The 26,235-nt window shown below is 41.9% G+C and overlaps 1 protein-coding gene across 1 annotated transcript in view; it reads right to left on the bottom strand.

The window, feature by feature from the left end:
* Positions 1–3,678: 3,678 nt before the first annotated feature.
* Positions 3,679–26,235, bottom strand: part of MATCAP2 (microtubule associated tyrosine carboxypeptidase 2) — a 40,688-nt gene continuing 18,131 nt past the window's right edge. Inside the window, exons 2-6 of the mRNA XM_052639016.1 lie at positions 22,035–22,178; positions 21,252–21,384; positions 20,376–20,681; positions 5,835–5,932; positions 3,679–3,840 (exon numbers count right to left, since the gene is read on the bottom strand). Of these exons, the coding sequence (XP_052494976.1) occupies positions 3,679–3,840; positions 5,835–5,932; positions 20,376–20,681; positions 21,252–21,384; positions 22,035–22,178 (843 nt within the window). The remainder of the gene's footprint in view (positions 3,841–5,834; positions 5,933–20,375; positions 20,682–21,251; positions 21,385–22,034; positions 22,179–26,235) is intronic.

Raw genomic sequence — 26,235 nt, 5'->3', positions numbered from 1 at the left:
ACAAGTGTGCTGAAAATGCTCCACTGGAAACGCAGATTCCACAAAGGCGCTCTTGTCTGTGGGTGACTGTCTAAGACAGTACTGTCCAGGGGTTTCCACATTGCAGCAGCTTCACAGCCACTGCAGGGTCCAAGCCAGGACCTGCATGCCTATTAGCCAATGCATGGGCAGGAGAGACTCCTACCAGGCTGCCTGGCGTGTGGTGCTGGATCCCAAAGCTCTCACCAAGTCAGCTGTGTCTGTAGATGGGTGACAAGTTGTGTGGGGTGGGTGACACAAACAAGGGAAAACTGACTCAGCCAGGTTGCTGCCACTTCTGAAGTCGCTTGTCTTTTGTGAAGGCAGCTAGGAGAGATGTATTTTCAGTAGTCGCTTCTCAGTGGCCAGATTTTCGCTTTCTCTCAGCTTTGTCCTTGTTCTCCAGGCACAGCTGAAGGCTAGAAGTTCAAGATCGAGGTGTTGCAAAGTTTGGTTTTTCCTGAGGACCACAGGGGAAGGATCTGTTCTGGGCCTCTCTCTTTGGCTTAGAGATGGCTGCCCTCTCACTTCCTCTCCATATGCTTTCTGAGTACTTGAAATTCCACATATTCTTAAAGCTAGCTAACAAACGCTGGTATTTCTTATCCTGGCAGTTTCAAGATATTACTTTCTTTAGCTGCTGGAATCAGAATGAACAAAAATGAAATTATAGCCAACTGACAAGGCCAATGTGTTGACTCCCTTGGGCATCTGCTTAAGGGATCGCCTCAGGGCCTCTGATGACCCAAACAGCTGTATTCTTTAGTCCCTAGGCTGAAGTTGCTCAGGCTCCAAACAAGCCTTGCAAATAGTGGTAATAAAATGTGAATGCTTACTACTTTGCAAGTGATCTTTCTCTCTATGCTTCAAACACATGAGCAGACCTGTTTACTCTGGTTTTCATTCTTTTGGGAATGCTTTTGGGCGTGGTACTGGTACTGCTGTAACCTGGGTCTGTGCCTCTTAGTCACTGGAGTGTGAACGTTTCTTGTCTTTCTCATCAGAGGACCTCTAATACACAGCACAGAGCCTGCTCCTCAGGAGGTTATGCATAACTAAAACAGGGTAATAAATTAAAATGGACTTTTTCCCTCTCTTTCCTGTGCCCCATGGGGAGATACACTGAGCTAATGAGAGGAAAGGTAGAGTGTGGCAAATGCAGTATTTCTCTATAAATACGAATACTAGAAGATAGATGTTACTGATGGTACTGAAATACTTACCACAATAAATGCCCAGAAATACCACAATAAAAATATAAGTTTCAAAAGAACAGAAGTTTGCATGCATATATATTAACATAGTTAATTTGAGAACCTCAGTGCTATTTATTTCTATTGCAGCTGGACACAAAATGCTCAGATATAAAACAAATGATACATACTTTAAACACTTTTACAAAGGTGAAAATATAAAGATGACTATGGATTTGTTTGCAAACAATTTCACTTCAAATCTGTGAAAAAACCTAACAGTTTATCAGACTTTGACACAGCTATGTTAGAATTACAGTGGACAAAATTGATGAAATCCTAATCAGTAACCTATAGCAACTGATTATTCTAATTAAAACTAGTATGACCTTCAACTATTCTAAGTACCGCTGCTACAATTTTCTATTTCTAAAAACTTTTATTTTGGGAGAACAAGACTGACCTTAATGTTATTTTGAGAAAGAGAATAAACATTAAATCTTCAATCTCAACTTTTAAAGCTTAGAGCTCTTTAAGTATTTCTGCTAATCTTAAACTACTTTTGGTTCAGTGCTAACTTTTGAACTATCTTTATCAGTGTGATTTAAGGTTTTTTTTCTTTTTGTCCAGATAGTGCTCCTGTTTTTTGTCTCTATACCAAAGCAGTAAGGCAAGAAAGGTTTTCCTTTTTCAGATCATATAATATCTATCCATTTTAAAATGCAGGGACTGAAACCACACAAACAATCCAACCAATAGGAAATTAAGGCTGCTATGGTTTTCCTTTATATTTAAACCACAACATAAGATTAGCAGTGTTATTGCCTACAAATGTTGAATGTATACGCATTTAGTCTTAAGTCACAGGACATCAATATTGCCATTTCTGTGTGTGTTTCAATTTCAGTTAATAAAACATTGTTTTCACAATTACCTTTGATAAGCTTGAAAGTGAAGTCAGAAAACACTACACAAACTGAAACTGGGTGACTCTGCTACAGGTAAATGATGCCTGGAGGGACAAGAGTGGTATTCTGGTGTCTGGTTAATACCGGTGCACTGTGCCCCCAGCCAGCACGACACAGGTGCGGGCACCGGCAGTGCCCCAAAGGGCCTGGTCTGCTCGATTAGGCGAAATGTGTGGCTTTGCAAGAACTGCCAGGTGCCAGTTTGAAGTATATCATTCTTTGAGGCAAGCCCTTCTAGATATGTAAAGAGAAAAATCACATAACCTAGTCTGCAAAAGAGTTTCTAAAATCCTTTCCTAGTATGGATGTGAACCAGGCTTTGCAGAGTACATCTACCAGTGTTAGCACCATAGTTAAGCCTGAATTGAGGTAAAGATACACTCGCACACTTTGGGTAGAAATTACAACAGCAATTTTGAATGGGGTATTTACAGCAGTATCCTTTCTGATTACTAAAAAAGCTGTTTGAAAAACCACTTGATCCCAAGTGTGTGTGTGTGTATATATATATAACACACACAAGTATATATTGAAATTGATAAATTACAAAGCTAGGTATAAGTGTAATGAAACAGAACTCATTTTTGAAATTTAAACTGTATCATTTTTGGCTTGATGAAGTCAAAGATTTTGATTAAATACTCTGAGCCAATATCACAGAGCCAGTGTATCCAATAGCAATGCCCAGAAATTCTGCTTCTCAGAGTATAGTTAAGCTTACTGTAGATGCTACCCAGTCAACATCCAGCCCCTTGCTCCATGTAATTTTAAAAAAAGGTAAGTGGCTTCTCTCTTGCCCAACTATTTAGGTAGAAAAACCTCTCTGAGACTTGTATTTTCATTAACAAAAAGGAATAGAGAGGAATGGGGAGAAAAGACCCTAAAACTTGGTTAACATTTTGAAGAGGTATGATATATTTCAGCAAATGAAAACCAAGTTTAGCTAAGGGATAACTGGACAAAAATGAATAACTTTAAAAATTGCTTTTCCCTTCCACATTACTTAACATATAGGAAAATAAGTCTTAAATTTATTTTCTAGCTTTTGGGGATACAATACAGACTGATTTTTCAAAGAATAATTACCATTATTTATTTAATAAGACAGACCCCCTGGAGTTTGAACACTAGAATTCAATCTCCAGGCAGAGCTGGTCTTGGTGCTCAGGCAGGGGCACTAAGACCAACACTTATGGCTCAGGAAGAAGCTGATCATGCCATCTGACCAGGATTCCTCAAAGACACTCATCAGCAGTATTTTCAGCTGACTCTGAGATTCAGATAAGAACAGGAGTAACTTTCCCCTGGAGCCTTCAGAAACATTTTAGGGAAACAGTTTAACATTTGTTCTCAACTTAAATATTTAGCTGAATACTGCAGATCATTCTTCAGAAGACTCATGTAAACCCATTCTTCTTTTATAAATCTGCTGGTGCCAACTGCACCTAACTGGTAATATACATGGAGGTATAACTCAGCTATGTTCGCAAGAAAACTATTTAACATATAAGGTCTTTCAGTTCCCTGTCAGTCAGTTCATTCACTTCCATGATCTTCTCTAAGTGCTCCATATATCGGCTATGGTCCTGCAAAAAGTGAGGAATCCTCATGTTTTCAGTAACTGCCAATCCTTTTAAGCGATCCACATCTTCATAAGAGACCTGAAAAAAGGGATGGGTTAATTTTTAAATATAACTACCAGTTAAATTTTGAAGGGCAATTTCTTCCCTTGGTCTTAGTGAAGTCTGAAGTAGGTAAACTTTCTAAATTAATACCTGGAAAATACCTTAAAATAAAACTTTACTGTGTAGACGCATACCATCACCATATTTTGAAAAGTCAGTATGTGATTTAACAATCTATCTTGGACTTAGATACTTTGTCTAGAAATTAAACTAAACAAATCTCCTGCCTAAATCTAAAAGAATTGAGAAAATAGAATGTAAATGCTGTATTAATAGGAAAATCAGCACAATTATATATTAAATTTTTCTATTTAGTTTGAGAAATACAATTTGTGTTTTGTTAAATTCTCTTGCTTTGAAAATTTTAAATATTTTAGAAAATTTCACATCTCTTTCATCATTTGAGGAAGAAGCCAGTCTTTCACAGGTACTATATTAAGCTTAGGGGTAAAAATTTTAAGTTCTATAAATTATCTGTGCAATGTGAAATTCCAAAACATGGTTCGTTTTAAGTATTATCTTCTGATCAACACTCAATTATTTTACTGAATATTTATGTCACTAACTGTAGTAGGTGATAGGAAATAGGTTTGGTGTTGATACTGATGTAGTTTTATCTTAAACCATTCTGAGTTTAATGAGACTAATGCTGGGAAATAAGGTTCTCATTTTAAGAAAAAGAAGATACACACATGGAATGGAAAGGGCTGTAAAAGCACCTTGTGGTGTCTGATTTGAATTAGAATGCCCTTATGATTTAAAACAAATATACAATTTGCTCATTGAAAAAGTCTAGAAGTATCAGCACCCCAGAAGTGATGTACACGCCTTGTGCTGAGATCTTGTTTTCCAAATACCATTTCCCACTGAGAGGAATCAAGACTTCCTTGAAGAAATATCTAAGGTGAGCCCAGAATATTTTACTTTGCTGGGAAACATGTAGACATGTTTTTAAAAGCATGAGAGCAGTCACTGGAAGAGCTGGAGAAAAGGGAGGAGTGAAATGCAACAGCATTCGAAGACCTCTGATCGGCTACTACCAGTGTAATAGCTGACTTGGGCAAAAATCAAGAGATGTTAAAGCCATTTCTAGCAAGGTTAGAGAACAGTACATTTAAAGGTATCATTCCACAAATTACTTACTAATGCAGTGGTGAAAAGGTACCTTTACAAAGGAAAGATCTGGCAGTAACTAACTTACCCGGGTAATTAAACACAGTGTCACTAATAATGGGACAAAATAATACATGCTGTCTAATGTGGCACACGGGGAGACACATGGCTCATTTAAGCAGCATTTCTTGGCAAACATGTTTAACCCAAAGCTAATTATAAGAAATGGCGATGGCACCCCACTCCAGGACTCTTGCCTGGAAAATCAAACAATCCGATAGTCCAGATTCTAGGAATTCTCAAGGAAATTGTCCTGGATTCTTAAAAATGTCACAAAAAAGAAAAAGCCTAGGGTGAGGGGGACTTTATAAATTAAGAGTTTAAAGAGAACAACTAAATGCAAGGCATAAATCTTGACTGGATTTAGGGTCATGAAAAAGCTACAAGGGACATTTTAGAGATGATCTGGAGAATATGAAGTGGACTGTTTTTTCAGGCATTATATGGAACCAATGACAAATTTCTTTAGAAAATCATATGGTCATGTCAGAGAATATCCTTGTTCTTGGGAGATCATGCTAACGCATGAAGATGAGTAGAGTTATACCTGCAGCTCACCTTAAAATATTTTAGAAAAATGTGCATATAAAAATTAATGATTCCAAATTCCTTTTTTTTTGCTGTCCACAAAGACATATTGTAACTTGCTTCTGTGACAGAACCCCATTTCTTCCCTCTTACCACATAAAGAATATGATTTTATTGTTAGAGTTTCAGCTTGAGATCTGTTTAATCACGAAATGAGCTGGAGGAAATGCTGACCTGGTGTGTCTGGGCGTGCTGTTGGCCTCACTCACCTTCCCCAGGGTGGTCAGAAGATGGAAGTCAATGGTCTCTCTATAGCGGAGGATTTGCAGGATGCCATCCAAGTATACCTGGTCTTTACTGAAACACCCTGGAGGAACCAAGACAGTGTTTACTTTCTGATTAAAGAAGCTAAGTAACTAGAGACCAGCTCATTCACTTTACTAGAGGAATCAGTCCTGTGTATAACAAAAAAAGGGGTGGAGCAAAATTAGAAATTTAACTATCACCGTAACATAGAATGTAAGGTGCAAGGTCTTAAGAACTACCACAAATGAGTGCAGCTGAGTAGCTTCCCTTTAAGAATTCCTTTTCCCTGGCTCCCCATCATCAAAACAGCATTTTCCCCTAAAGAAACACTACTAATTTAAAATACATGATTCATAATTATCCCACCCACCCTCTGATCATAAACTTAACTCCCATGATACACTGAAGCCATCTGGGTGGGGAAGGCTGGGGAAGGTAAGCTGTAGAACAGATTTCAGAAATCCCTTTGTTGTTTTTTAAATAGTACCCTTTACTCTATTAAAATTAACTGTAGATGATTTTGATACTACTCCTTCCCCCAATGAAACCAAAAACTAGAACTGAATTTATAAAGAATATGTAATATGAAAACCAGGAATGAGAGCTGAGCCTAGATAAAAAATGGTGTTCTACTTACAAAGAAAACCTTTCTCCCATCATGACATAACTTGTATAAATTTTTAAAATTTTTGCTCTAGGTTTAAATGGACTAGAGGGAACTAGAATTCTACCAAATGGAGGATCATATATTAAGAAATTATTGTTCAAGAGTTCCCAAGATGATGAACTAGGAAGACCCTAAGCACAGCTCCTCTCAGAGGCATACCCAGATTACACAATTCACAGACCAAGTATCAGTGAGGAAGACCAAAGCCTACCAAAAAATATCTCTACACAAAAGATACAGAGGAGGAGCCATGGCTAGGTGGGCAGGAGGGGGAAGTCGCAGTATAGGTGGGAGACTACAAACGGAGACCAATGGCAGGGAGAGGGGCCTTCACAAGGAGCAGGAGAATAAGCCGGACATCCCCCTCCCCAGCCCAGGCATCCTGTGTGGGGAGGACAAGACCCCAGAGTGTTTGGCTTTGAAGGTCAGAGGGACTTACTCTGGAGAGATCCAGACACTGTGGAAGAGAAAGACTCCACTTTTAAAGGAAAAGGTGCCCATAAAATTTCACATGCTCTGAGAGCCAGAGAAGGAGCAGTAATTTGAAAGGAGCCTGGTCAGAACTACTGTCGATCCTAACAAATCTTCCAGTAAGGCAGAGGTCACCCTGGGGATCCAGGCACTGGTGACGGCCACTTTGAGGAGTTGGTTCTACCATCTCGGAACTGGTGCTGTGAAACTGTTTTGGAATCCTCCCAGCAGCTTATAGCCTTGTGACCAGGTTCCAGGCCCACCCTACTCACCAGCCTGAAGGCACCAATATTGGGTCATCTCGGACCAAGCAATAAGCCAGGCAGAAATAAATCCCAGCCACAAGCAGACATACACAAGCCCCGGGGCAACGGCAGTTTCCTATGCCAGGACTCAGCCCAGCCCGCAGCAGGTGAGAGCAGTTGTAACACCTGATGGGCCTCAGCCACCAGCAGGACAACAGCTCGAGACACTCTGGGCATCTTAGCCAGCACTGCAGATCAGGTCCCACTTATCAGAGCCAACAAAAGCGTCAGGACACAAAGACCAACTCCCAACTGTGTCAAAGGCCGGTGAACCCACTGGGAGTTTCACCTCCAACATCATACCCAACCACCTGTGTCAGGAACCCACCCACATTGCTGGCTCAGCAATCTGACAAAGCTCAGAAATTCCAGGAACTAAATAAACAATTCTGCATGTTACTAGTCACACATTAAACTAGAAAAAAGCAAAAGGAGTAAACTTACATCTGAATATAAATAAGCAAGCAGATGCAGAGTGAAATGTAAGTCGACTCTATTCACAAGCGCTTAGGAGGTAAAGGATACCTGGCGTCCACAAGTGTCCCAGAGTAGGTATGAGAAACGGAATACATAACGGGAGATTTCCCAGAAGCCAGTATCAGGAGGTCAATTTTCATCACACCTTCTTAGACACAACGTGTTCCAGGAAATGCAGACGATATGCTCCTTACTGGAGAACTGCAAATCGAAACGACAAGGTGTGTCCCCCTAGCAGCAGCAGAATGGACATCACCAAATATCTGCACAGGACAGATGCTAGAGAGGGGCATCCCTGGGGCGGCAGGCAATGGACACTGGTAACAGACACTGCAGAGCAGGATGGAGGCTTCTCAGGGAGAGAGAGGCACCTGATGGTCGAGCAGGAGCACTCCTGGCCAGTAAGGGACAGAACCACAGTGCTTCCCCATGCTTCAGGACGCGTGCACCCCACCCGTGACTGCCGACCATTTACAGCAGCCAGGACAGAAAAGCAACAGAATGTCCATCAAGAGAGGCAGGGATATAGAAGCTTAGGTACAAACACACAGATGGATACGACTCCTCATGAACAAGAAATGGAATAATGTCATTTGGGACCACACGACTGGACCTGCAGGACATTATACTGCATGACCAGAATCAGAGAAAGACATATTCTATGATAACACTTAGAGGTGGGAACTAATTTAGCAAAAAAACAAAAACAAAACCCCAACCGTTTGAGAGATTCACAGAGAAAAAACAAAACCATATAGTGCCCCCAAGAGAAGGTACATGAGCAGGGAATTTCATTAGGTCATTAGGATTTAACAGGTACCCATTTATACATTTGAATAGATCATCAAAAAGGACCTAGTGAATAGCACAGGCTTCCCTGGTGGCTCAGACGGTAAAGAATCCGCCTGAAATGCGGGAGACCTGGGTTTGATGGCTGGTTCAGGAAGATCCCCTGGAGGAGGACATGGCAACCGACTCCAGTATTCTTGCCTGGAGAATCCCACGGACAGAGGGGCCTGGCAGGCCACAGTCCACGGGGTCACAGAGAGTCGGACACGGCTGAGCGAGTGAGCAGCGTGCAGCACAGGAAACTAATCCCCAAATCTTAACAACTATGGGGAAAGCAGCCTAAAACAGTAGGTCTCTATCTGAGATGGAACCATGTGGGTGCACAGGAAAAATAAAAACAACACTGTAAATAAGCTATTTCAGTATCGACCAAAACTTAAAAAAAAAAAAAAAAGCCTACCCTCGTCCAGGGGTTCCTTGCAGTCTGGTGATTACACATCCACATGGTCAGAGCAGGCTTGTGTGCCAGGGCTGGCAGAGGGCTGAAGGAGATGCGAAGGCTGTGCCAGAAAATGACCTTGCTTGGAGCTGTAGGGCCTGATCCTCCTGAGATGAGAGCACAATCTCCAGATCCAGTGGGCACATCCCACAGCCAACTGTTGGCTATGCCCGCCAACACAGGTGGACTCAGTGGGCCAGATGAGCTGTGAGAGGCACCTGGCCGCCTCCTGTGCCGATGGCTTCCCTATCTCTAGCCTCCCTCATGAGAGATGCCCAGAGTATGGACACAGCACCCTGCACAGAGGTCTTCAAGGGCTTGGCATTCCCCTGGGCCAAAAGGAGAAGAGAGGAAAGAAACACACACAAGCGCCGGGCTGTGTGTTTTGCCACATTCCACTCTCATTCACAACCCGGGGAGTTGGGGGGGGGGGGGGGGAGGGAAACTTGCAGAATAGCTCTGGATGCCTGAGTCAGGCATGAAGAAAGCCTGCCGCCTGGTGGCTCTTTCTCATAACTACACCGTTAATACGGTGAGGCACTGAGGAGTACAGCATGTATGCAAGGACTGTGAGATGGGAACGCATACCTGCCATCCAGAAATGTCCTGGCGAAGGTGTGAGAAACAGAATCCACAGGAAGGCAGACTTCCCAGAAGCCAATTTCAAGAGGTCAATTTTCATTACACCCTGTTGTACATAAAAACTGTCCCACCAAAATACACAAGGATCACTCCTTAGTGGAGAACTGCAAACCTGAAGTACAAAGACCTGGATCCCATGGCAGTCAGCAGAATGGCCATCACCGAATGATTACACACTATCGATGCCGGAGACGGACCTCGACAAACAGGCCCCTCCTACGATGTGGCGGGGAATGGACACTGCTAACAGACGTCAGCAGAACGGAGGCTTCTTAGGGAAAGAAATATAGAGTCACCTGATAATTGAGCAACTGCACTCATAGTCAGTAAAGGGACAAAGCCGCAATGCATAAAGACTCGTGCACCCCACCTTGACTGCAGCACGGTTTACAGCAGCCAGGACAGAGAAGCAACAAAAATGTCTATCACGAGCAGCTGGGATATAGAAGCTCAGGTACAAACACACAAAGGAATAGTACTCCTCTCAAGAAAGATGGAATAATGCCATTTGGGGACACATGGCTGGACCAGCAGAACATAACTGGAGGAAAAAAAATGTATGAGAACACTTAGAGGTGAAAATTCAGATTTATCAAGATAAGAGCAGCTTTACAAAACAAGAGAGACTTACACAGAAAAAGAAAAAATATGGAGCCCCAAAAGAGAAGGTGCAGGAGCAGGGAATTCATTAGGTCACTGAGATTAAAAGGTACCCAGTTATAGATTTGAAATATATCCTCAAAGAGGACCTAGTGCATAGCACAGGAAATCAGACTCCAAACCCTAACAAATCTGTGGAAAAGAAGCCTAAAAGGAGTAGATCTCTAAATATCCAAATCTGAACCACGTGGGTGCACAGGGAAAACAGACATGACGCTGTAAATCAGCTATACTTCAATATAAACTAAAAAATAAGAAATAAAATGCCTATCCTCTTACACGGGATCCTCGGGGTCCCGGTGGATACACATCCACGTGGTCCGAACAGGCTTGTGTCGAAGGCAGGGCTGGCAGAGGGCTGAAGGAGACGCGAAGGTGGTGCCAGCAAATGACCTTGCTTGGAGCTGTCGTGCCTGGTCCTCTTTGATTGGGACCAAATCTCCAGATCCAGCATGCACATCCCACAGCCTATTTCTCCCTAGTGCCCACCAAGGCAGGTGGATTCTGTGGACTGGAAGAGCTTCGAAAAGTCACCCGGTCTCCTCTTCTGCTGATGGGTTCCCTATCTCTAGCCTACTTCCTTAGAGTTGCCCCATGGAGGGCTCACAGCACACTGCACAGAGATCTTCTAGGGGTTGACATTAACCTGGGCCAGTAGGAGAAGCGAGAGGAAAGTAAAACACACAAGCCCTGAGTTGTGTGTTTTGCCACAGCCCACTCATTCACAACCCACGGGTGGGGGGAGGGGGAGGAGGGAAACTTTCATAATGACTGTGGATGCCTGAGTCTCTGACCCAGGCATGAAGAAAGCCTGCCGCCTGGTGGCCGGTTTCTTGTAACTACACCCATAGAAGAGGCACTGAGGAGTACAGCAGGTATGCAAAGACTGTGAGATGGGAACGCATACCTGCCATCCAGACATGTCCCGGCGAAGGCACGAGAAATGGGAATTCATAGGAAGGCAGACTTCCCAGAAGCCAATTTCAAGAGGTCAATTTTCATCACACCCTCTTATACATAAAAACTGTCCCACCAAAATACACACGTATCACTACTTACTGGAGAATTGCAAATCAAAAGGACAAAGACCTGGATGCCCTGGCAGTCAACAGAATGGCCATCACCGAATGATTACACACGATTGATGCTGGAGAGGGACCTTGACAAACAGGCCCCTCCTACGATGTGGCGAGGAATGGACACTGCTAACAGGCATCAGCAGAATGGGACAGAGGTTTCTCAGGAAAAGAAATATAGAGTCACCTGATAATCGAGCAACTGCACCCCTGGCTAGTAAAAGGACAAAAACCCAATGCATAAAGATGCACACACTACACTCTTGACGGTGGCACAGTTTACAGAAGCCAGGACAGAAAACCACCAAAAATATCCATCATGAGAGGCAGGGATATAGAAGCTTACATACAAACACACAAAGGACTATTACTCCTCCCCCAAAAGAAATGGAATAATGCCATTTGGGGACACATGGCTGGACCAGCAGAACATTATACTGCATGAACACAACCAGAGGAGGAAAAAATACCATATGATAACACTTAGAGGTGAAAATTCAGATTTATCAAGACAAGAGCAGCTTTGAAAACAAGAGACTACGGAGAAAAAAAACACCATAGGGTGCCCCAAAAGAGAAGGTGCAGGAGCAGGGAATTCCATTAAGTCATTGGGATTAACAGGTACCCAGTTATAGATTTGAAATATATTCTCAAAGACGACCTAGTGCACAGCACAGGGAACTAGACTCTACAGCCTAACAAATCTGTGGAAAAGAAGCCTAAAAAGGGTGGATCTCTATCTGTCTGAATCGGAACCATGTGGGTGCACAGTGAAAATAAACATGACACTGTAAACCAGCTATACTTCAATATAAACTAAAAATTAAATATTAAAAAATGCCTACCCTCTTCCCCAGGATGTTCAAGGTCCCGGTGGATACACTTGGTCAGAACAGGCTTGTGTCTGAAGGCAGGGCTGGCAGAGAGCTGAAGGAGATGGGAAGGCTGTGCCAGCAAATGACCTGGCTTGGAGCCGTAGTTCCTGGTCCTCTCTGAATGCGACCACAATCTCCAGATCCAGTGGGCACATCCCACAGCCTATTTAAGGCAGGTGGATTCCGTGGACTGGAGAGCTCTGAAAATTCGCCTGGCCTCCTCCTCTTCTGCTGATGGGTTCCCTATCTCTAGCCGCCTTCCTTAGAGTTGCCCCAAGTGTGGCTTACACCAAAATGCACAGGTATCTTTGAGGGTTTGGATTCACGCAGGGCAGCAGAAGGGAGAGGAAAGAAACACAGACAAGCCCTGGGCTCTGTGTTTTGCCACATTCCACTCTCATTCACAACCCAAGGAGGGGGAAAAAACTTGCAGAATGCCTCTCGATGTCTGAGTCTGAAGAAAGCCTGCCCCCTGGTGGCCATTCTCGTAACGACACCCATAAAACAGGCGCTGAGGAGTACACCATATATGCAAGGACCGTGAGGTAGGAAGCATACCTGCCATCCAGAAACGTCCCCGTGTAGGTATGAGAAATGGAATTCATAGGAGGCCAGACTTCCAAGAAGCCAATTTCAGCAGGTTAATTTTCATCATGCCCTCTTATACACAAAACGTTTCCCAGAAAAACACACATCATATTGCTCCTTACCAGAGAATTGTAAATCAAAAGAAGTGTATTCCCTGACTGTCAACAAAATTCCCATCACTGAACGATTACACATGATAGATGATAGAGACGGGCCTGCACAAAAAAGAATGCTCGTACCATGTGGCAGGGAATGGCAACTGCTAACAGACATCAACAGAACAGGATGGAGGTTTCTCAGGGAAAGAAATACAGTCATCTGACAATTGAGCAACTGTACTCCTGGCTGGTAGAGGGACAAAACCACAACGCATAAAGATACACGCACCTCACCCTTGACTGCCACACAGTTTAAAACAGCCCGGACAGAAAAGCAACAAAAATGTTCATCACTAGAGGCAGGGATATAGAAGCTTAGGTACAAACACGCAGAGGAATACTCCTCCTCCTGAAAACCAATGGAATAATTCCATTTGGGGACATACAGCTGGACCAGCAGAACATATACTGTGTGAACAAATCAGAGAAAGACATATATTCTATGATAACACTTAGGGGTGAAAAGTAAGATTTAGCAAAAAAGAAAAAAAAGAGCTTGAGAATACATAAGAGGCTCACAAAGGAAAAAAAAAACCCATATGATGCCCAAAAAGAGAAGATGCAGGAGCAAGGAATTCCATTAGGTCACTGGAATTAACAGGTACCTGTTTATACATTTGAAATAGATCAATAAAAAGGACCTGGTGTATAGCACAGGAACAGGATGAAAGAAACACTGACAACTCTATGGGAAAAGAAGCCTAAAAAGAGCTGATCTCTGTCTTTCTGATACTGAACCATGTGTGTGCACAGTTAAAATCAATGCGACACTGTAAATCATTTATACTACAGTATCAACAAAAACTTAGATTAAAAAGACAATGCCTGTCCTCTTCCACGGGACCCTCAGCATCCCGGTAGACACACATCCACAGGGTGAGAGCAGGCCACTGTCCCACGCTAGGGCTGGCAGAGGGCTGAAGGATCTGGGAAGGCTGTGCCAGCAAATGACCTTGGACGTGGAGCGCCCTGTTCCCTTTGGATGGGAGCACAATCTCCAGATCCAACAGGCACTCCCACAGCCAAAGGCGCCTAGTGCCGCAAAGGCAGGCAGACTCTGTGGACTGGAAACGTTTTGAGACGTCACCTTGTTCCACGTCTCCTGGTGCTGGCTTCTCTCTCTCTAGCCTCCTTCCTTAGAGTCACCCCAGGCATGCATCACAGCATCCAGCACAGGGCTCCTGGAGCACTGGGATGCGCTACGGCTGAAGGAAAAGTAGGGCACTGAAAGCCTGGGCTGTGTGTTGTGAAACACTGCGTTCTCCTCTGGTTGGGTTCTATGTGGCCTCAGTAGCGTCCGAGTCCTTGCGACCTTATGGACTCTAGCCCACGAGGCTCCTCTGTCCTTGCAATTCTCCAGGCAAGCATACTGGAGCAGGTTACAATGCCCTTCTCCAGGGTACCTCTATTCTCATTTATGACCCAGGAAAAATAAGTTTCAGAAGGCTCTAGTTTCTTGAGTCACAGACTGGGGCATCAATAAAGCCTGCCACCATGTGGCTGTTTCTTATAACTACACCTTTAAAACAGGCACAAAAGGGCACATCATATTCAGAAAGACTGGGAGGTGGTGAAAGATACCTGCCCTAAACAAATGTGCTGGGGTAGCTGAGAAATGTAATTTATAAGAAAGCAGACTTACGTAGCCAGTTTCAAGAGGTATATGTTCATCTCACAATTTTAAACACAAAATTGGCATACGATAATCTGCTCTATTTGGGTTGCTACTGGAGAACTGTAGATCAAAAGGACAACTAGATGTATCCCCTGGCGGCACTCAGAATGGCCACCACCACAAAGTCTTCAAAGAATAAAAGCTGGAGAGGGACACCGAGAAAAAGTAACCCTCCTACCCTGCTAAATGCAATGGAATCTTGAAGCAGCCACTCTGCAGAAACAAATGGAGGTTACCTGAATACTAAAAATAGAGATACCTAAAGGAGATCAGTCCTGGGTGTTCACTGGAAGGACTGATGCTGAAGCTGAAACTCCAATACTCCGGCCACCTCATGCGAAGAGTTGACTCATTGGAAAAGACCCTGATGCTGGGAGGGATTGGGGGCAGGAGGAGAAGGGGACAATGGAGGATGAGATGGCTAGATGGCATCACCAACTCGATGGACATGTGTTTGGGTAGGCTCTGGGAGTTGGTGATGGACAGGGAGGCCTGGCGTGCTGCGGTTCATGGAGTTTCAAGGAGTCGGACACAACTGAGCGACTGAACTGAACTGAACTGAGTGATCCATCAATCTCACTCCTTGGCATATATCTGGCAGAAACCCTGGTCTAAAATGATAATGGTAGCCAAGTGTTGATCGTAGTGCTCTTTACAATGACAAACGTTAAGTTGCCATTGTTTAGTCCCTAAGTCGTGTCCAACTCTTATGATCCCATGCACTACATGGAAGTAACCTAAATATCCACTGACAGAAGAAAGGATAAGGAATATGTTGTACATATTTCCACAGGAATCTTATTCAGGCATCGAAAAGGATGAAATAATACCATCGGCACCAACTTGAATGGACGTGAAGATTGTCATACTAAGTGAAGTAAGTCAAACAGAGAAAGGGAACTATCATCTGAAGTTGCTTACATGCAGAATCTAAGTAAGACTGATAGAGATGACATAATTCATGAAGCAGAAAGAGATTCACAGACTTAGAAAACCCACATATGGTTACTGAATTGTAAAGGTGGAGGGCAAGGATAAATTAGGAGTTTGGGACTGACATATATAACCTACATTATTGAAAACAGATAACCAAGATGGACCTCCTGTATAGCACAGAGACTGTGCCAATATTCTCTAATAATCTGGGAAGAAACAAACGAGAAACTATGGATACATGCATATGTATAAAGGAACCATTTTGCTTCATATCTGGAACAACACTGTTTATCAACTATACTTCAAATGAAAAATTAAAAGAAACAAATAGGACCTAAATAAAATGAAAATTTCTGCACTCCTGAAGAAACCAAAACAAAAGGAAAGATCACCCTCACAATGGGAGAAAAGATTTGTAAAGGATCAACCAAAAAGAGCTCAATCATTAAAATATACAAAGAGTTCATGCAGCTCAGTATCAATTAAAGCAAGAATGCAACCAAATAACAGGCGGAAGACCTAAACAGACACTTCTCCGGAGAACACACGCAGAACTAAGAGGCATGCAGAGATGCTCAACAGCTCTGATTACCAGAGGAAGGCAAATCAAAACTACAGTGAGATACCATCTCTCACCAGTCACAACAGCTATCACCAAAACACCTATGAACAACAAAAGCTGGAGTGGGCATGGGGGAAACTGAGTCCTAACTGTTGCTGGGCATGTAAACTGGTACAGCCAGTATAGAGAACACTGCGCAGGTTCCGTAAGAACGAAAAGTAGAGATACCACATGCTGCAGCAATCCCACTCCTAGGCACCTCTGCCCAAACCCTCGGTGCAGAAGATACAGGCAGCCCAGTGTGTTTTCAGCACTGTTTACAGTAACTGACATGGAAGCAGCCTATTTTTCCATCAATAGGATAAGGGGTAAGGAAGGTCTGATACACATGCCCAATGGGACAGTACTCAGCCACAGAAAGGAGTGAAATAATGCCACTGGCAGCAACAGGAATGGCCCTGGAGACTCTCATTCTAAGTGAAGTCACATAGGGAAAGACGAGTATCACCTGAAATTGCTAACGTGCAGACTCTAAAAAAAATGATACAAATGAAATTTACAAAACAAAACAGGCTCACAAACTTAGAAAACAAACTTAGGGTTATTACCAAAGGGGAAAGATGGAGGGCAAGGACAAATTGGGAGTCAGAGACTTACAATGCATTATGAGACCGAAACAGATAGCCAAGAAGGGCCTGCTCTATAGCACTGTGGACTCTGCTCAATATTCTCCAAAAACAAGCGGGAGAAGAATCTGAGAAAGAAGAGACACATGTACATGTATGACTGAATCACTTTACTGTGCACCTGAACTAACAGAACACTGTTAGATCTACTTCAAATTAAAATGAAAATTGAAAGAAACAAATAAGATCTAATTATTCTCAAAGGCTTTTGCACAGCTGAGGAAACCATGAACAAAAGACAACCCACACAACAGGAGAAAATATTTGCAAAGATTAATCTTGAAAACATACAAAGAATTCGCGCAGTTCAATATCAAACAAAACAAACAACACAATCTAATAATGGGCAGAAGACCTTAACAGACATTTCCCCAAAGAACACACACAGATGGCCACAAGGCACATGGAGAGATTCTCAACATTGCCAATTATCAGAGAAATGCAAATCAGCACTACAATCAGATATCACCTCACACCAATGCAAATGGTCATGATCAAAAATCTACTAGACGTGGGATCTAGAACGGTCTCCTGTATGTAAAAAATAAAAGAGTTGAACTGAACTAAAAAAAATCTATAAACAATAAATACTGAAGAGGATGTTAACAAGAGTAAATTGGTACAGCAAAAAGTAAATTATGGAGGACATTATGGAAATGCCTCAAAAAATTAAAACTAGAGGTACCAGATGATCGCGCACTGCCACTCCAGGGCATCTATCTGGGGAAACTATGGGTAAAGGACACGTGTGCCCCCATGTTCACTGCAGTGCTATTTACAATAATGGAGGAAACCAGTATGGCTCCTGACAGAGGAATGAGTAAAGCAGAGGCACACGCATACGATGGTATACATCGCCCAGCCATTGAAAAGAAGCCATTTGCAGCAACATGGATAGATCAGGAGATTATCCTTAGTGAAGACCGAGAAAGACAAAGATCTGATATCGCTTATATAGCGCGTCAAAAAAATGATACAAATCAAGTTTGCATCTGTTTGCAAAACAGAAACCGAATCACAGACTTAGAATACAAACTTACAGCTACCAAAGGAGATCGGTAGGGGCGAGAATAAACTGGTTGGTTGGGATTAACATGTCCATACTGCTATATTTGAAACAGATAACCAGAAAGGACCTGCTGTATAGAAAAGGGAACTGTGGTAAAATTCTGTAGTAACCTAAATGGGTGATGCACTTGGAAAAGAATAGATATATCTGCGTGACTGGGCAACTTCACTGTACACGTTCGGCTAACACAGCACTGTTCATCAACTGTGTGTGTGTGTGCTCAGCTGTTCAGTCATCTCCAACTCCTTGTCACCCCAGTGGACTGTAGCCCACCAGGCTCCTCTGTACACTCCAGTATAAAATAAATCTTAAAAAATAAATCAGAAAAAACCAAAACCATTAGTATGACAAGAAACAAAAAACAAATGTCCAAGATGTCTCCCTATTAAAAGTGGTTAAAGAGACCTTGCTGCCAGAAGTAATGCATGAACAGTGACTTTTTCCAACCCCTGTAAAAGACATTTTTGGAGGCGGTGGGAATATTTAAATACAGTGTATGGAAGAGTTGATACTGCTGAATTAAAACTCACTTCCTTAAGTGTGATAATGATACTGTTTTAAGTAGAAGAGAATGTTTTTAGTCTTAGGAAATGCATGCTTAATTAAGTTCTTAAGGAATGAAATGTCAAGTGTACAATTTGCTTTTAAAAATTTACAGAGAGGACGTCTCTGGCGGTCCAGTGGTTAAGAATTTGCCTGCCAATGCAGAGAACATGGATTCGCTCCTTGGCCCAGGGAAGATCCCACACGCCATGAGCAACTATGCCCATGAGCCACAACGCCTGAAGCCCGTGTGCTGCCACGAGAGGCCACCGCCACAAGAGGCCCCCACACCACACCTAGAGAGTAGCCCTCCCTCGCTGCAACTAGAGAAAGCCCCCAAGAATGACCTGGTGTAGCCAAAACAAACCAAGGAATACATAACTTTTTAAAAAGTCACAAAGAGGGGACTTCCCTTTTTGTCCAGTGGTTAAGACTTCATCTTTCAATGAAAGGAGTGTGGGCCCAATCCCTGGGCAGGTAGCTAAGACCCCTCATGTGTCTCTTGCCAAAACTCCAAAAACATAAAAAAAAAGATGCAATATTGTAACAAATTCAATAAAGACTTTAAAAATGGCCCACATTAAAAAAAAAAAACACTTTAAAAACAAAGTCAGAATAGCATCAAGAAAGTGAGAAGACATACTACAGGAGAAAATATTTCATTATTTGGTAAGAGATTTGTATCTATACTATATAAAAAAAAAACCTCTTACCTCAATAATAAAGACAAACCAATTAAAAATGGGCACATTCTCTAAACAGTTCTCCAAAGAAAATACACAAATAGCTGATAATCACATGAAAAGATACTGAATATCATTAGCCAGCAGACAAACCACGAGTTAACCACTTTATACCCACTAGCATGGCTATAATAGTAATTAAAACATGAAGATACTAGGTGTTTTGGAGGATATGGTATACTAGAAATCCTCCTACACTGTGGTGGGATTGTAAAACGGTGTAGCACTTTGGAAACACTGGCAGTTCCTCAAAAGGTTGGGCACAGAGTTACCTATAAGCCCAAAATTCCACCCCTAAGTATACACTCAGGAGAATGAGCAACATAAGCTTGTACACAAATACTCATAATAGCATTAATCATAATAGCCAAAAAGTGCAAGCAACCAAAATGCCCATTAACTGGTGAAAGAATAAATAAAAGGCATCGTATGCATGCACTGGGACATTATTCAGCAATAAAAAGGACTGGTATACCGATGCATGCTACAATATGAACGAACTTTAAAAATGCACTGAGAGAAACCAGCCTCAAAGGATCACATGTGATTCCACGTACATCAAACATCCAAAACAGGCAAAACTAATAAAAGTAGATTAATGGTTATTTACTGCTGGGAACAATGGGGAAAGAGAACAGGGAATGCCTGCTAATGGGATAAATTTCTTTTGAGGGTGATGAAATGTTCTGGAATTAGCGGTATTGTCTGCACAACTCTATGAACATTATAAACACCACTGAGCTGTATATTTAAAATTGATGAACTACGTATCTCAAAAATACTATTTTTAAAGTCAGAGAGAAAGCAAAACTGGAAAAATGTTAACAACTAGTGAATCCAGAGTATTTTAAGTGTTCATTCCATCATTATTTCCCAATTTCTGTAGGTTTGAAATTTTTCTTAAGAAATGAGCAAAATACTGCTAACAAAATGTGGTTTGGTAAAATCAGCACTGACCTCAAGTAACAGAAGTTTAATTTTTCAAAGGTGAGTGGATTCAATGATGGGAAGAGCAGGATGTGACCAAAATCAACAGACAAGTTACCCAATAAATCACAAAATCTACAGTTAAGGCACTCTCACCTGGTTGAGAGGTATCAGTCCATCCCCTCTTGGCTCGTACACAATAATCCCATCTCGTATTGGGGTCCTTGACAAACTGTCCAAGATCTCTGAATAGTTCACAAAAAGACATCTGGCTGGCGCGATAAACAGTGTAGTAGAGGAGGGCAGCCCTCCATAAAAAGGGGTCTTTTCTAAACAGGACACTGTGGATACTCGCCAGTCCTTCCTCTGTGGGGTTGTTTGGCTTTAGTTCAAGTTTTTTACGGCCAGTCCAACTGTTCCATGGCTGCTGAAGGTTGTTAATACCTCGAAAATAATGTGTGCCTATGGAAAAAATAAGGCACATGAAAAGCAAGAAATGCATTCTCATTTCAATTCTTCTCCAAGAAAAGATTCTACCAACAGTTCTAAAACCAAATTGATGTATACCTAACAAATCAAAACAAAGCAGAAAATGGCCTGACCCTAATGCCTTTGGGTTTGACCGAGGACACTGCCTTCAGAAGGATTGTATTTCTCATTAGAAGAGGTATAACTTTTAAGGCAATTTATTTTCTTTTTAAGAGAAGAATTATAGACTTGATATTTGAAAAGAATCTCAGAGGTCACTTAATTCCATTCCCTCAGTTGAAGGTGGGTGAACTGGCAGATGCTTTGCTGTCTGAGCCACCAGGGAAGCCCGAACTGAAATCCAGAGGAGTTAAATGACTCTCCATTTACACAGTACCCTAAAAAATTTAATTTGAAGACACTAATATCTTCACTTTAAGTTCAAGAGACACCTAACAGTTTCATCACTTTTTGCCAAATACTACCAAGAAAAAAGTATTAAAAAAAGGTGCTTGAGGTAATTTGTTATTACAACTGAGTAAGTGGAGAAGGGTGGTCGCCTACCTATTTCATGCCTCAGCATTCCTTCCAGCCAGTGCTCTCGTGCAGTGGAAACATTGATGGTCAACGTTGGACATCCATTTACTACTGTCATGGAAGCTCTGGAAAGCAGGTCCTCAGTGAGATGAACTACAATCTAAGAAGCAAAAGTTAAAATACACACATATACAAGACGAAACATAGAAGGCAGGGGGAGAAAGTTTTCACATACAATAGACCCATAAATTAACACCTTTTTCTTTTGTTTATACCAAGAAACCAAGAAGCTGAAATGCAGAATCAATCACTTTCCTTGGAATTTTGAGCTTTGGGAACTCAAGAACCTTTACTAGATTGAAAGAAAAGTAGATAGCTATGCAGAGGGCACAGAGACTGTCCCTCTGCTCTGCTCTCAAATACAGTCCCTGGGATGAAATGATGCGAAGGAAGGTGCAGGAGCCTAGTCACTGCTATGTCAACGCTTACTTTGAGACTGAACACTAGGAACTGGCCATTAATAAGAAAGGCCACTGTGGGAAGTCTCTTCCTTAATAATTTTCCTAAAGCAATTCATATATTCCCACAAGCTACACAAAAATGGTAATGAGAGGAAAAATAAACTGAACACAACAATTCAACGCAACAAAAACTTAAACTTATATTTAATTAGAAATCTGGATGACTTATTCAATGAGTAAAATAATGCTGGGAAAACAAAACCTGCAGGAAAAAAAAAGAAAAACACGTAGCACTCACTGAGAGTTACAATGTTCAGTCAACTCATCATGTTCACTCATGATTTCATACCTCACCCATGCAGCCTTCTTTCATCATGTACTTCCTAACATGACTCCAGATTCGAGTTTTAGACAGCAGGCTACCACCGGTGGCCTGTTCAAATTTTTCATAACTTCCGTACTTTTGTAAAGTCAGTTCCATAATATTGATGGACTGTAAAAGAAACAGAGATAAAGTAAATTGTCTCCGATTACTCTGATGTGAGTAATGAGCTATGTTTACTGATTTACAAATTAAATTGTAGCTAGGCACATTTTTCTAATCCTAAAGAGTTTTCACTCATTTTCACAAGTTTTTACAAAACACTTATGCACATACTTCTTAGCATGGGATAAAGGGGCTCAAGCACTGCACACCTGTCAATATCCAACAGGCTGAGTTCTTACTTTCTCTTGGCTTCTCTAAGACCATCTGGTGGTTTTGCAGAACTCAGAAGGTATGTCTCCCATCTAATCGCTAGCATATAATTAGCACTTGGATAAAGAAAAAAATATTTCCAATTTTTAAGAACACACAGAAGAATCAACCATTCGTCTGTGATGATCCTATAGAACTTGAAGTTCTCCTTTGGCAGAAAACACAGTCTCAACATTACTAAAAATACTTTTTATCTATCATTCAGGGCATGATATCTACTTCTCATGGGCATGACTATCTACTTCTCATTCTTCATAAATTTTCACATGAAAAGAATATGAATGTTGAGATCTTTTTCTCTAAACAGAAATATACAGAAAGACAGACTAAGAAAAGTAAGAAAACTGGTAAAAATCACAGATGATCAGCATCTATGGGAAAGCCACCAAAAAGGTAAACATAAGAATGGAAAATGCTATTGAAAGATCTTCTGGAAAAAACATCTAGAAAATTCACACGTATATATCTTATATGAATGGTGACAGAAGCTAGAAAATTCAGACACCCGTTATATTAAGTCTAAAACTTCTAGCTGTCATCAGACTAGTAAAGTGATGAAAAGTACAACCTCTAGAGTCACACTACCTGAGCTGCCATCCTGGCTCTGCCACCTTCTGGCTGTGTGACTCTGAGCAAGTTACTTATTACTAAGCCTCCTTATTAGTAAATGAGGATAACTACAATAATGTCTACTTCATGGTTCTGTTGAGAAGAACTACCAACCTCTGTAAAGCACAGTGGCAGATATAAGTAGTCAAAACATCTCAATTATTACATCAGCATTGTAATCACCACCAGTCTGTCATCATTCTTTATAAATATCACCACTGTAGATGACAGGCTCAACACAAAGACTACAGTAAAGCTCAGGCACTACAAGTTATAAGTAAACATATATATCCCCACTGGAAAATACATGTTACTAATAAACTAGGCATGAATCATCAAGTTATCGTAACAAGAAATGGCTTCAACAGGTCTGCCTGGCTTCTGTTCCCAGAGTTATCACGAAAAGCCTTGCATTTCAAATTATAGCATGTGTTCTCAGTAGTGTCAGACTCTGCAACCCATGGGCTGAAGCCTGCCAAACTCATCTGTCCCTGGAATTGTCTAGGCAAGAATACTAGAGTGGCTTGCTATTTCCTACTCCAGGGGATCTTCCAGACCCAGGGATTGAACCCACTTCTCCTGCACAAGCAGGAAGAATTCTTTACCACTGTGCCACCTGGGAAACCTTGGTCCAAAAGCCAGAAGCATTGGAATTGTCCTGGAAACTGGTTTCAACTTCAGAATTTTGCCTGCCTCCAAGATGCATGCACACTGAATCAGAATTTGCATTTTAACAACATTCCCCAGGTGATTCAGGAACACAGTAGAAAGCTACAAGGGTCTCAGAGAATGGGAACACAGCAAATAACCCAGAGGCTAATTTACTTATCTGACAACCAGGATAATTAAAAGAACAAATAGCATATAATTAAAAGGCCATTTTAGCAGATTAGCTAAGGTATTTGCATACACTGGTCTAAAGGTAACTGCTACTGCTGCTAAGTCGCAGCAGTCCGACTCTGTGCGACCCCATAGACGGAAGCCCACCAGGCTCCTCTGTCCCTGGGATTCTCCAGGCAAGAACACCGGAGTGGGTTGCCATTTCCTTCTCCAATGCATGAAAGTGAAAAGTGAAAGTGAAGTCGCTCAGTCGTGTCCGACTTTTAGCGACCCCATGGACTGTAGCCTACGAGGCTCCTCTGTCCATGGGATTTCCCAGGCAAGAGTACTGGAGCGGGTTGCCATTGCCTAGTCATCATTATATCAGAGTTAGAAGAAAGCGAGAAATTTTGCCTTAATTCCATAAGAGACAGAAGTGGTACTTCTATACTGGACTTACATTTAGACCTAAAAAAAGCTAAAGAATTTTTTTTATTATAACTTGTGCTTATAAGTTTTTAAAAGTATCTACTTAGTTTAGGAAAAATTAGCTTTTCTAGCATATGCTTACTCAGTAGGAAAATGTTATTATCTGGTTACTATTACAGCAGATATAAAACAGTCTAAAGAATTTAGAAAAACTTAAATGCAGGTGATCCTAGTTATCACCAACAAATGGTACTTAATAGACGGCTACTAAGAATTCACACAGTAAGTATTCATTTATATTCATAATAGGGAACACAGATTTAATTGAAAATTTATCAAAAACAGAAGCAGAAGATATTAAGAAGAGGTGGCAAGAATACACAGAAGAACTGTACAAAAAAGATCTTCACGACCCAGATAATCACGATGGTGTGATCACTCATCTAGAGCCAGACATCCTGGAAAGCAAAGTCAAGTGGGCCTTAGGAAACATCACTACGAACAAAGCTAATGGAGGTGATGGAATTCCAGTGGAGCTATTTCAAATCCTGAAAGATGACGCTATGAAAGTGCTACACTCAATATGCCAGCAAATTTGGAAAACTCAGCAGTGGCCACAGGACTGGAAAAGGTCAGTTTTCATTCCAATCCCAAAGAAAGGCAATGCCAAAGAATGCTCTAACTACCGCACAATTGCACTCATCTCACACACCAGTAAAGTAATGCTCAAAATTCTCCAAACCAGGCTTCAGCAATACGTGAACCATGAACTTCCAGATGTTCAAGCTGGTTTTAGAAAAGGCAGAGGAACCAGAGATCAAATTGCCAACATCCACTGGATCATCGAAAAAGCAAGAGAGTTCCAGAAAAACATTTATTTCTGCTTTATTGACTATGCCAAAGCCTTTGACTGTGTGGATCACAATAAACTGTGGAAAGTTCTTCAAGAGATCGGAATACCAGACCACCTGACCTGCCTCTTGAGAAATCTGTATGCAGGTCAGGAAGCAACAGTTAGAACTGGACATGGAACAAGACTGGTTCCAAATAGGAAAAGGAGTCTGTCAAGGCTGTATATTGTCACCCTGCTTAATTTAACTTCTATGCAGAGTACATCATAAGAAACGCTGGTTTGGAAGAAGCACAAGCTGGAATCAAGATTGCCAGGAGAAATATCAATAACCTCAGATATGCAGATGACACCACCCTTATGGCAGAAAGTGAAGAACTAAAGAGCCTCTTGATGAAAGTGAAAGAGGAGGGTGAAAAGGTTGGCTTAAAGGTCAACATTCAGAAAACTAAGATCATGGCATCTGGCCGCATCACTTCATGGCAAATATGTGAGGAAAAAGTGGAAACAGTGGCAGACTTTATTTTTCTGGGCTCCAAAATCACTGCAGATGGTGACTGCAGCCATGAAATTAAAAGACACTTACTTCTTGGAAGGAAAGTTATGACCAACCAACTTAGACAGCATATTCAAAAGCAGAGACATTACTTTGCCAACAAAGGTCCATCTAGCCAAGGCTATGGTTTTCCCAGTGGTCATGTATGGATGTGAGAGCTGGACTATAAAGAAAGCTGAGCGCCGAAGAATTGATGCTTTTGAACTGTGGTGTTGGAGAAGACTCTTGAGAGTCCCTTGGACTGCAAGGAGATCCAACCAGTCCATCCTAAAGGAGATCAGTCCTGGGTGTTTGTTGGAAGGACTGATGTTGAAGCTGAAATTCCAATACTTTGGCCACCTGATGTGAAGAGCAGACTCATTTGAAAAGACCCTGGGAAAGACTGAGGGCAGGAGGAGAAGGGGACGTCAGAGGATGAGATGGTTGGATGGCATCACCGACTCGATGGACATGGGTTTGGGTGGACTCTGGGAGCTGGTGATGGACAGAGAGGCCTGGCATGCTGCAGTTCATGGGATCGTAGAGTCAGA

This window comes from Budorcas taxicolor, chromosome 4 (genome assembly GCF_023091745.1).
Source record: "Budorcas taxicolor isolate Tak-1 chromosome 4, Takin1.1, whole genome shotgun sequence".
NCBI lineage: Eukaryota > Metazoa > Chordata > Mammalia > Artiodactyla > Bovidae > Budorcas > Budorcas taxicolor.
Note: the sequence above shows the minus strand (reverse complement) of the source record. Positions and strands in the feature narration are given on the sequence as shown.